This window comes from Eucyclogobius newberryi, unplaced genomic scaffold (genome assembly GCF_026437365.1).
Source record: "Eucyclogobius newberryi isolate DKJ021-1_F unplaced genomic scaffold, fEucNew1.0.hap1 SCAF_10, whole genome shotgun sequence".
Classification (NCBI taxonomy): Eukaryota; Metazoa; Chordata; class Actinopteri; order Gobiiformes; family Gobiidae; genus Eucyclogobius; species Eucyclogobius newberryi.
In genome coordinates this window covers 28,980,979-28,993,280 of record NW_027315724.1, presented here as the reverse complement: position 1 = coordinate 28,993,280, position 12,302 = coordinate 28,980,979, and the positions used below count along the sequence as shown (strand labels likewise).

The following is a 12,302-nucleotide window of genomic DNA, read 5'->3' as shown; positions in this document are numbered from 1 at the left end:
CATGTTAACAAGACAATACATTCTTAACTAAAACTGGGACTATTGAGGACACATCATATCACAGAGAATCCTTGCCTTTTTAGGATTATTGATGCGTCAAAACCTTTTCTTGTCATTCTGAATATGAATTTATAAATTACTACAGGATTTAAACCGGTTTACAATACTTTTTTTTTTTTTTTTTTTTAATGATGGAATATTAGTTTTTACTGTTTGTCATGGTGACTTTTATCAGAGTTGCCAACAAGTATGTACAATTCAAAACATACAGTCATGTTGTACAGTACACGAGAAAAGACTGCGGCGGTTTGTGTGCTGTATTGGCCTGACTTTTTACAGTTTGACACTTGGGTTCTGTTGATGTCATTGGAGATTAAACGTCTGTACTCCCCAAATAGTGAAATGAAACGTTTTTATTTCACTTTTATAAATCTAAGCCAAGAGGAACACAGAGGCGGTTTGAGTTTTATGGCTGCAAAATCGTTCTGATTGGCCCAGGAGGAAGCCTATGACACCTGAATGAGACAAAATGAAGGAAAAGTTCAGTTATGAGGCTGTGCTCTTTCATCCCAGATCATATCGTTTGTGCTTGGCAATGTCTCCAGTAGATGGCAGCAAATGGCCCAAGCTCAATTAACCAAACCTGCACAAAATGCCTTTCCATTTTTCTTGAATTGTGTTACTGTTTTGTCTTGAGCGAAAGGAAAATAATTAATTTCACAACTGCGGTTCCAAGCGGCCAATCCAGCACCGGGAGTAGGAGCCTTACTGGAAACGCTCCGGGCTGTCAGCATTCAAACCCCGGCCCAAACTGGTGAATAATAAAGTCCAAAATGTCAGAGTGTGCATATGGCGGCCTATTCATTTCACCTTATGGAGCAGAACTCGGCACTGCATTCCTGCACTTACACAGGCACCCTGGGCGGCACCAAAATGCTCTCTTAATTTTAGCTGCCCCCAGGCATAAATCAGTGAGTGGAAAAACAGACCCAAAAATGCACAGAGAAAACTCGCTACTACATCAGGAGAGCAGATTTAACACTGAGAAAGAAAACACAAGGAAGTGAGGTGATATAAGCATAACAAATGGATCTGACAATTTAAGAGCATATTTACGTTTTTGTCTGTTTGTCTGATTCATAGTAAAACGATGGGACTCCTGCATCTTAATATTGTATAAAAATGAAAAATTTTCCCAGAAATTGTTTGAGCACAAATATATTTTTGTTACGAAACTACACGTTGCTCAAATAAGAACCTGAACTAAAACCTCTAGACTTCTTATGGACAGTTATCCATTTACTCTATTCCTGTGAACTTTGGTTAGTATTGAGTGTCATTATGGGTGATTTAGGGCATTACAAGAATAAACTGAATTGAAATTGCATCCCCTGATTATTTCGATTGTCTTGGGTGAGGTTTCTGTCTTTAAGCATCATGTCACAGCTGTGTTTTTATGATTTACAGCAGATCCCTTTTTGTCAAACTTTGTCTCACTCTCTAGAGTACCTCCAAACTTGTACGGTACTTGTGTAACTTTGTATATTAGCATTTATTCCTATTATATGTTCTCGTTCTCATGAGATATTGATGTCCAAATCACCCAACAAAAGGATGTCGATTGTACATTTATGTCCAAACAACTGTTAAATTTCAGCATCCATCTAAATCTAACATTACCGCACCTCTGGTTGGGAAACACTACTCAAACATTTCCAAATGTTCAAAGGGAAAGAAAGTAATAATAATAAATAATAATTTAGCCACAGAATACTAAATACCCGCATTAAAATGTATTTTGTATTCCATTACTTTATACTGTATTCTGAATACTTTCACTCATAGTTTCATTATATTGTAGTTTGAAAGACATCTGATAATGTGTTTGATTTACCGTTAGTTTTGCATCGAATTTATAAGATAACTTTTGTCAAAATATGGAATGAAAAATGGCCCATGCACTTATGAGCTGCGTTTTCTATTTTTCTGTGTAATTCAGTGCAATTCAAATCAAACACCACATTGTGGTGTTTGGAACGTAAGTGTATTCTGAATACCAGCAAAAGGTAGTATTCTGAACACATCTTTTCGATGTATTCAGTTACTTCCCAACACTGCATATCATATACATATAAGACTATACATTTTTTAAGTTGTAAAATGTAAATTACCGCAAAAAAAAGTTAAAAAGGAATTGATAGTTTGAACTTAAAACAGCTTTAATAACGCACAGCTTTGAAATGCTACTAAAGTGGGTTGTGGGTGAAAATGGCGTGCAGGTGAAGGGGGTGAAGGGGCCCACGGTGACAGACTAGGGGTCTGTTTTTTTAGGGGGTGGCCCGAGGAGAAGGGGGCGCTCCAAACACCTCACCCCACACTCCCCGCTCTCCACATTACCTTCTCCGGCACCCCCAAGGCTCTGGGTCGAGTTTAGAAACCAGGGGCCCGAGAACAGGGGAGCCATTGTATGAGGGCCGGGTCCCTGCTCTGCAATCAAACGCAGCTCCCCATACAAAAATAATTCCACACACCGAGCGTATAAGCACACAAGGCTCTGCACCATCAAAGCTTCATGTGAGGAATGAGCAGAAGTGTAGAGAGGATGAAGAGCGAAGAGGAGGCTGCTTCGGAGGAGGAGGAGGAGGAGGAGGAGGAGGAGGAGGAGGAGGAGGAGGAGGAGGAGGAGGAGGAGGAGGAAGGAGATGAGCCCTTTTCCTACTGTGGGCCACATGTGGGATGACCCAGACAGGCAAACAGGCCGCTCTGCTGAGAAAACCTCACTGCAGCCCACAGAGAGCGCAGGCTGCAGCACCACTACAGCTGACACTTCAGGACTCCGGTCTGTACAGACTATTTATTTGGATGGCCTCTTCCTCCTCCAGAAAACAAACTAGTCTTGTTAATCTGACAGCACAGTGGGGGGCTGGCCAGTGTTCCCCTTCTCTTCTACTCTCCCATCTGTTCAGACTCTGTAAGATTGCATAACAATTTCCAACTAAATGCCTTTCGCTCCACTTTATGACTGACAGTTCGTTCAGAGATATTGTGGCCCGGCCCACATTTCTGAGACCTTTTAGGGCGCGTTCAACACAGTGACGGACCTCGACTGGGCCCCCGCTGTTTATTCTCTTGGGCTATATGATACTGTTGCTTTAAACATGTGGACTCTGTCAACAAACTCTGGATCCCAAGTCACAGAGTTTGGGCAAAATGCCACCATGGAGTGGGAGTAAGTCATTCCAGTGTCAGAATGTGGATGGAAGTGAATTAGTATAGGCTACCACAACTATATCACACATTTCAGGATTTCCCAAATGTTTGAGGCCGGGACTCACACTGCAAAAGGTTGATGGAACAATTTCAAGTGGCAAACAACTTAAATCTGATATAATGTTATCATTTTAATAGTTTGTTCAACAAAAATATATGTATTCTTTAAAGAAATATATCAAATAATATCAAATGTTTTATTTATAAATCATAAAAGTACCACATATTAAAACTTTCCTGCTTGAGCTTAAATTCTAGCGCTACTTTTGATCAAGACTATACAATCTAATTTCTTAAAATGAATGAAAGGTTAAGTATTAATGTCTTTTTTTGTTGTTGCATTCGTTAAATAAAATAGTATTGACCATAAAACAGATTACTAAATGACCATAGAAATTACCTCAGAAACAGGTTTTTCTGTTTGGAGGAAACATCGCATCTTTGGCCTATAACTGCTCGATGTAGTGATGACGACACTCACAAATGACAATATCAAGCATTATTACCACGAAGCCCTGGTGACTCTACACATCTGAGGATGACCAACACCAGCATGAAGAGGACTCCGACCAGAGGGAACTGAACTTTTATCCGAGTAAAGCCCTCGAGTCCCGACACTCACTCTGCCAGAGGAGAGTCTTCTGGTCAATGAGCTCCACGAGTAGCTGGAGCGAGGATCAAGCTTAAAAGCCAAGTCTAAGTCAGCAAGTTCTTGGATCGGATGCTAAAGCCTCAAGAGAGACTGGTCAAAAAATAGGACTTGGCAACAGCAATAAGAGCAAAGCAAGGCAGATAAATATGTTTGTTATCTTTATAACACTGAACTACAGGACAGTGTGCAACTCAAACAAGAACTCGCCAATGCCAATAGTGTCATGAGAAAATTAGAGAAAGGAAAACACGAAGAGCAGGTCATTGTAATTACTGAGCTGAAAACAAAGACAGGTCAGTGCAGAGGCCTGCAGCAGTGAAGAGAGAGTCCAGAGAAGCTGCAACACCAGGGCCACCGAGCAGAAGAGGGGGAAAGAACGAGCAGCAACAAGCCAGGCCTGCTTTCCAATGCCCCATCTCATCAGCTCTCGATAAGCAGGACACGGCCTGGTTACTACTTGGTAACCGTGGATGGGAGAACACCACCAAGTGCCACAGTCGCCTTTTATGGTCTTTGAAATGACAGCAACACAACAGCTTTCACTCACTGCAACAGTTAAACAAGTATTTACCATCACACTATAGGTGATTTACTGTGTGTCAGATCTCAAAGACTCCCAAAGTACCACTTAAACAGTCCCAAAGTTTGAAAGTGACTGACCTGTTACTTACTCAATCAATCACCTACACTTTTAAAAAGAATAGGCTTTTGTCGTGGCTTTAAAGGCAGAGAGGTGTCATTTTGCACAGAAGGTTGGGCTTGATCTTCTCAACTTGTACATTTATAGTCAACAGATGGAACTTTTTTCGTGCTACAGCTTAATGTATAATAAATATAAATAAAATAGCGTATTGTCTTTTCATAAAACAACTTTCTTAAATGATGAAATTGGAAAAATAAACCCATTTTCTTGTCAGACAACGCAGTCACATTAGCAGTTACTTTATCCTTTCTTTTTGAACGTACTGTATATACAAGTTCAAATTGTACTCTCTGTATTCATTTTTCTACCGCTCGTTCCCGTTAGGGGGCTTTAGGCCTTTGGGTGCACCCTGGACGGGGGCCAGCTCGCCGTAGGGTCAACACAGAGACATAGACACACAGACAACCATTCACTCTCACATTCATTCACTACTCTCTACAATACGTTTTAAATAGACCTCTGTACTCTCAACTACTCCTTAAATAGACCTCTGTACTCTAAACTACACCATAGTAACACAGTAACTTGCAGCTACTCAGTGAACAGTACAAGGCGGAGAGCCAGGTGCCTGAGCCCTTGTGCACCAGTGATAATCTGCCAAAATAGAAAAAAATGAACGCAAAAGTTGCTCAATGAAAATGTTGTGAGGAGAGAAGTGAGCCCTCCGCAGAAGTCCTTTCTTCTCACTCAGTCTTTGAGGCCAGATGTTTATGAGCTGTATAAACTATTGAGAATGTCCCCCACTCCGGAGAAGGCAGGAGCCCAGACTTATCACTCTCTCACTGGGACAAAACCTCCGACTGTAAATCCATCCGGACGCACCAGAGCAGGCGACAGCTGCGAAACACAACTACTGCTCTTCTGGCTCATAACCACCTCCAAATATTACATACACGTCACAGGATGTCCAGATGCTAAGTCAGCAGCTCCAACGTGTTTTCTACTTCACAATCACGATCTTTGAAGTCGTGTGTGACATTATTTTGGATTATTTAGTGTACTTTAAATGACCTGTACTGGAAATAACAGAAGGGATGGGGTATAAGCAGTGGTAGAAGTAATAAAACGTTGGCAGAGGATGGATGAGACGTCGTTGAAACATCTATGAATGTGACCAATATTGTTTCAGTTGACAATTACGGTTGCCATGGGGCAGACGAGCACCTTGGGGCTTTTCAATTGACATTTTCTTTCTCCAGTACTATATATACAATTGCTCTAAAGTGGCATGTCTTGCCTATTGACAGCTTTACTATCGTAAGAAAGGTCAAGCATAAAATTGGACAACATACTCACCAAATAATGTTAAAAAATGAATAAAAATCAACTTTTCCACACCTTTTTAATGACCTGCCATGCAATTTAGCGACATTTGGAGTGAGGGCAACATTAGCAGCAACTTAAAAAAACAAACATTGTGGAATACAGCGTTGATGCTTACATTTTAGATTTGTTTTACAGACATTTTGAAACCATCATCAAGGCCAGGGCTATGAGCCACTGTGCTGGACGATATACAAGTCGAGTTGAGGTTTGTGCTCCAGCATGTGGTATCAAACGGACCTACATGGGTGCAATAAAGCAAACAGTCTACAGTCCTTCCCTGACAGACTAATTTGGACAAATTCTCAAATTGCTGCCCAAATTGAAAGCACATTGGGGTGCGGGCGGCCATCACTTATAAAAATCCAGATAAGTGACCAACAATGAAGGCAGAAAAATGCACAGACAACTTCCCCTGTTACTGCACACAGCTGGGCACAGACAGATGGTGCAAGACATGGTGTATTTATGATTTACTTGTAAGATTAAGCCTGGTTTAATCCAAATGCAGACTGAATTTGCCTTTTTCTTCTTAATTATAGTTTAGGCCTGTATTAAGCTCCTGTCATGATCCTTTACTGACACAGGTTTTGAACTGGTTTATATAGTTAATTTAGAAGTTAAAAGGTCAGTTTTTGGATCGATCTCATTTATATGTTTTACTGAAATGTTTAGATTTTTTTGGTCCGAGTTAAATTCTTTACCCTTAAACAATTCCGACCAAACATCCCTCACATATTTGCGTCTAATGCGGGACATGGCAGTGAGAGTTCTTGCATGGCTTCAGGCTGGGGAAGTGTGTCCCTGCCCCATGCTGCGTGCACATACGGCGCTTAATGACTCCGTGGAATGTTAATCAGAGGCTCAATAAACAATACACTAACAGGATAAACACATGTGTATGAAAATGATTGGGAGGTGATCTGGCATTTGTACGGAGCATGACCAGGAGTAAAAAGCGGAAGACACAACATGACCTTCCAATCTCCTTTTCCCCCCGTTTTGGGCCGTTCGACTCCAGCTGTTGCGAGCGAAGCCAGGAGTCTATTTTCTGTATTTGTTTGTGCTTCGGGGGGGAAAGAAAATCAAGCAGCTAACTTCAGTCTCCGAACCATCAACGCTAGAGGCTAAGTATATAGCCTCATAGCGCTGCCTTTCCCCCTTCTGTATCTCCTTTAGAAGTTCATCTCTGCGTAGATAGCTTTTCTTTGCCCGTAGGCCGCCATGTCAATATCACAGCGTTCGCATCGCCCCTCAAAGACGTCCAAAAGCAACTGTATTCATCTTTTTCGGATTGTTGGGAAGCGATCCAAAGCAATTTTAACTGGCAAGTAGAGAGGATTCCCGAGACATTTCTTCTGTTTCCAAAACATACAAAGTTTAAATCAGAAAACGGGGCAGAGTCCTAAAGCCAATGGCCATAATAAAAAGTGCTGTGCGAAAGTGTGCCCGACAGCGGTTAGACATATTCAGCACTGCACAATGAGGCTGTTATGCTCACAACAGCCTTCTCTCTCTGCCCGCTCGTGGTGCATCGAGAAAACTGTTGACACCCACAAAATACAGTTCCCATTACATCACGCTGGGCCCATCGCAAGTTTTTTGGGATGTTAAATTTAGTCCAGGCCATCATTCACTCCACCCAGCAGTGTCATGATTCTCTGCAGCCACAGCAATGCAAGCTCTTACACTGATTATATGGTCAACAATGCCGTCTTTAGCTTGGGTTTAGCCCTGGTTTTGTTTGAGTTTAGCACTTGTTTTGACATAGTTTAAGCTGGATTTAGGGTACATTTGGTGCGTGATTAATGTCTAAGAACACTGGGTTTCTTGTCTTTTCCGCTTGTCTTGGTACTCTGGTTTAGACCTGGCTGTGGACTGGTTTAGATCTGTTTGAATCCACTATTTGGTCAACGTTTTTTCCAAGTTTTGAGTAGTCTCAGCGATGCGAGTACACGGCCAGTCGTCTATAAATGCCCAATAATGCTACCTACTCATACTGAAGCTATTCTGAGCCCTATTTGTCAAAACATGTGTTTTTGCCAACCAAGATTACTATGAAATTTGCATTCTTCTTTGGACAGCTGGCTATTTACCAACCAAAGCTAAAGGGATAGAAATAAAACAGTCTTTTCTACCTCTTATCTTATCGTTTCCTCCATCTTTTTCGACATTTATTCCATGCAGTTCACAGCGATTTGAACATTGTTTTCACAGTTTTATGCTGGCTCCTCTGTTTGCTGTTACCCCTGGTGGTAACTAGTAAGATTAATAGCAAGAGCTCCTTAAATTGTGCTGCCTTTATAGTAAATAGCAGATCATCTTTCTTTGCTGAACATAGAAAGCCTCAGTGTGGCTCCTGGGGCGGTTCACCTGGCCTTCATCTCTGAGTACAACATGTGGTGGAGGGGACCACTAAGTGTATGTGTCAGGATACAGTCGATGGTTATCTCGAGAGAGCTAGAAGAAAAACCCATTAAGAGTTCCACAGCTCTGTCTAGGACCTACCAACCACTAGAATAATGTTCGTTTTCCAGGGAAATACCATGCTCTTGTTGCGTGCTGACAAAAGCGTTATTGAGGCCAGAGTTATCGATATTTCTTAATCGCAGGCTTTACAAGTTGCACTTCTTTCTTTTGGCTGGTCTCTGCCAGGGACTTGCCAATAACCGGTCTTCTATCGAGCAGGGATTTGCATATTAAATCATCCTAACTTTTATACCACATGTTCTTTGTCTCTATTTACTCAAGCGTAAGATTGAGAAAATTTATGTTGAGGCTGGGTTTCTTTTGCATTTTTGTTGCTTTTTAAGGCATTTTAATAATAATCTGTTCTAGCTCAACTCGACTAAACGTTTGTGTGAATTTGAATATTAAAGGTTTTATAGTGGAGGTTTAATGTCCATGAAGATGTTATTGCTTTGTCTCTAATGTTCCACAGCATGGTATTAAACATATCTATGTATTTATTTACGGGTGTTTTAACGGCTAAAAATACTTTGAATAACAAGCTTTCTTACTGTGAGCTGGGTCGCTTCTCCACAGATATGACCTGTAACTTGGCATCATTGCGTCACCTGTTGTTGCCATGGAGACACCTTTAAGTCAGCTGCTTGTCCCGACATGACTTGCACAATATCACGTGTTGCTGGCGTAAACTACATTGTACAACTGTCTAATTGATTTCTGTCAGTGTACAGTGAAATCCACGTGTGCCAGGACTTACTTTCCCTGAGGTAATTGAGATGAGACAGGAGCACTTCGGCGTTGTACATGTTGGTGAGGCGGAGGAAGTCTTCTTTGCTCATTTTGCAGAGCTCTTTGCCATCTGTGTTCTGAAACATAGTCGTGTCGATCTCTAACAGGCCGTACTCCTTTATGGCCCACTCCAGCCACTGGCGCACATGGTCCTGGGACCACAACAATGGGTCTGCAATCAAAGAGAGGAAAGGAATGGATTTAAATATTTACAGTGTTGATCTATCGCACGGATTAGACACAATATATATATCACTGATTAAATGGACATGAAACTATAAATACTAGATTTGGATACGCAAGATTGAGTCGCAGGGATTTAAGTTTATTTCATGTTGCTTTAAAGTGGAAAAACGTCAAGTTCTTTCATTCTTTGAGCTTTTAAATCATTTGCATATTAGTTTGCGCATGCAGACTAATAAACTGAGCTGTTCCTTTTGTGGTTCGTTCAAAAACATGTTTACATTTTAAAGAATAAACTGTTATCTATTGTACAATCATCAGTCGTCAGTGTGTGAAGACACTGTGTAAGCTTTGTTACAGCTAAATGTGTCTCTTTAAGCATATGAAACTAAAATAACAAGCTTTATGTTTAATATTCTCGGTATTTAAGTGCAGATCTGGATCACTGGCAGGTCCTAGATATTTTTACAGGATCGGAGCCGCATTTTTTGCCTAGTTTTACAGTTATGAAAAACTGGCAGTCCAGAACACTTTTCTACAAGCCAGCAATCAGTTGGGCTCCCATGAGCGGCATAAAGTACTCCTACAATACTTTTTACCCTGCGAGTGAGCTCTTTAAAAGTGGAAACCTTTTACAACAATGACCATATAAAACTAAGACTGATTTTGCACCTGTGTGTTTAATGTCAAGATGAATTATTGTGACTTGGACTGGCTTCTGTTCATATTGATGTAACCTATTGCCCACAGTTGCTGGGAAATGCTCAAACCGCCAATCATTCTTATTAATAAATAGTTTAAACTACTTTGTAAATCTTCCCTTTGGTGCTATCTGTGGTATAAACTACAAATTATATTCCCTGGAATTACTTTATGGCTTTTCTTGGTGTGAAATTTGTCTGTACACGCTCAAGTCTGGTGAGGGTGCACAAACTTTAAAAACACAAAGGAGCTTCATGGATCAGAGAAAGGGACCTAGTTTTTTGTTCTTTGGAGGGAAACGGACTAAATATGTACAATTACTTAAACATGCATGACTGAAACAACTCTAGGAATAATCTTTTGATAAGAATACAACAATTGAACGTGGTCCAAAGCTGAAAAAGCGCATTTACCGGCGGGGACGATGACTCTCCTCTCATTGGTGGTCATGTTTGGGGGAGGAGCGCTCTTCTCATCCATGTAGTTTCCATAGTTCATCTGAGCAGTGTCACTACCCCCCACCATCTTATTACATTTACCCACACTGCAGTCCACTGGAGACTCCCTGCAACAGATATTGTGAAAATGAGTTCTTCATTCTGTCTAATCTACACAAGCATGTCATGTAGGTTTATGTATATACCCTCCAAAAACATGTAAAGAGGATGTAGTGATCTGCAACACTCAGAACTATACTATACATACTTACTATATATATATAAAATAACTTGTAGTAATTTTGCTGAGCGGACTAATGCTCTATTTTATCCTTTATGTTGATATGAACAGCAAATAAATGCGATATTTGATAACTACTTTTAATAAAAATGTACATTATCTAATTTACTAAATGTTGTCTCAATCACAACAAAACCAACACCAAAACTAGGTTAAAATTTGGCCTAAAAGGTAACTAATAAATAAAATATGTCATCTTTATTTTAATACAACAATAAAATATAGAGAAATGAACAACCCTGTCTGGCTGATATATGTTTTAATAATATGGATATTAGATTAACTAATATTGCAGTATCAATATAACACTTTTGCGATAAGTTTCATAGCCATCAAACCATCAGATATGTCTTAACCGAATAAACAAATTGCATCAAAAAATTCTCAAATGTTCAACCCCTGTAACATTCTCTTTTGAATAAAGTGTGTGTGGTGCAGTAATAGACCTGGATCCATTCATGTGCTCATATTCGCGCTTGACGTTGACTCGCACTGGCTGGTTGATCCACTCCTGCTGAGGCGGGAGGGAGTTGATCTTGTGAGTCTGACCATAGTCCTGTGCTCCAGATGCGGTCATGTCTGTCTTGGGGAGGGGGGCAGCAGCAGCGTACGGAGGCTCGAACAACGACTGGTCTTCACTCACCACTGATAACGCCTCCTGCAAACCAACAACAAACAATCATTAGTACTAGTATTTAGTGTTTTGTACATACATGCAGGACGCTCATGTTGTCATTATTGTATTGTAAATCTGTGACTCTTTATCACTGTGAGATGCGGAGGAATGCCAACCCAACCCAAGTCTTGTGACCTCTCAATTTTCTCTTTTTGTGTATTTTTGTTTGGAGTAATTATGTGCACTTACAGCTCATATCTGTGCTGCCATCCCCCCAAAAAGATCTCTGTACATACAACACAAGTTACAACTGGAGCTTCCTGTTGATTTTAGAAGAACTGAAGCCATCACATCAGGCTTTGCACATTTTGTATTTGATTTGATTTATTACGAGTGGAATATGATGAAGTAGCCAAAATCACTATACTAGGGATGTCAGGATATAAAATTTTTAGTGGTGGCAAAATACACAAAAAATCATCACAATTACTGAGATTAGTTCTGACAATTGTTGTGATCTGAATCATCACGATTATGGATTTATCTCATAATCTTTCCTTTTTTTCTGCCTTAAGACTCATGATACTTAGAGCGCAGTTTATAGTTTAACATTTGTTCTCGTGTTTTCGAATCAAATAAAACCGAAACTCAAAACCATTACAGTTTTCACTCCCATAATTGACTCATTTAAAGTCTCCAGAAAAGGGCAGCAGACTTATTATACTAATCACAACTGATTGCGCAGCCTGGCTATGTCTTTTCGTACAGTTTCTTGCAGCTCTCGTGTGGATTAATGCGTGTGTAATAACCAGCAGTGTCCAGCCTCTGACGTGTCTGTTATGTCTGGGCCGGGGGCT

The 12,302-nt window shown here is 40.5% G+C and overlaps 1 protein-coding gene across 7 annotated transcripts in view; it reads right to left on the bottom strand.

The window, feature by feature from the left end:
* fli1 (Fli-1 proto-oncogene, ETS transcription factor) overlaps positions 1–12,302 on the bottom strand; it is a 31,609-nt gene that overhangs the window by 11,681 nt on the left and 7,626 nt on the right. For 6 of the 7 annotated variants that reach the window (XM_072453612.1, XM_072453620.1, XM_072453650.1 and 3 more), the window contains 3 exons: positions 11,276–11,487; positions 10,505–10,656; positions 9,175–9,378 (listed from right to left, as the gene is read on the bottom strand). In XM_072453612.1, the coding sequence (XP_072309713.1) occupies positions 9,175–9,378; positions 10,505–10,656; positions 11,276–11,487 (568 nt within the window). Of the gene's footprint in view, positions 1–8,968; positions 9,020–9,174; positions 9,379–10,504; positions 10,657–11,275; positions 11,488–12,302 lie in introns of those variants that run through there. The other variant, XM_072453660.1, reaches the window with a different exon arrangement.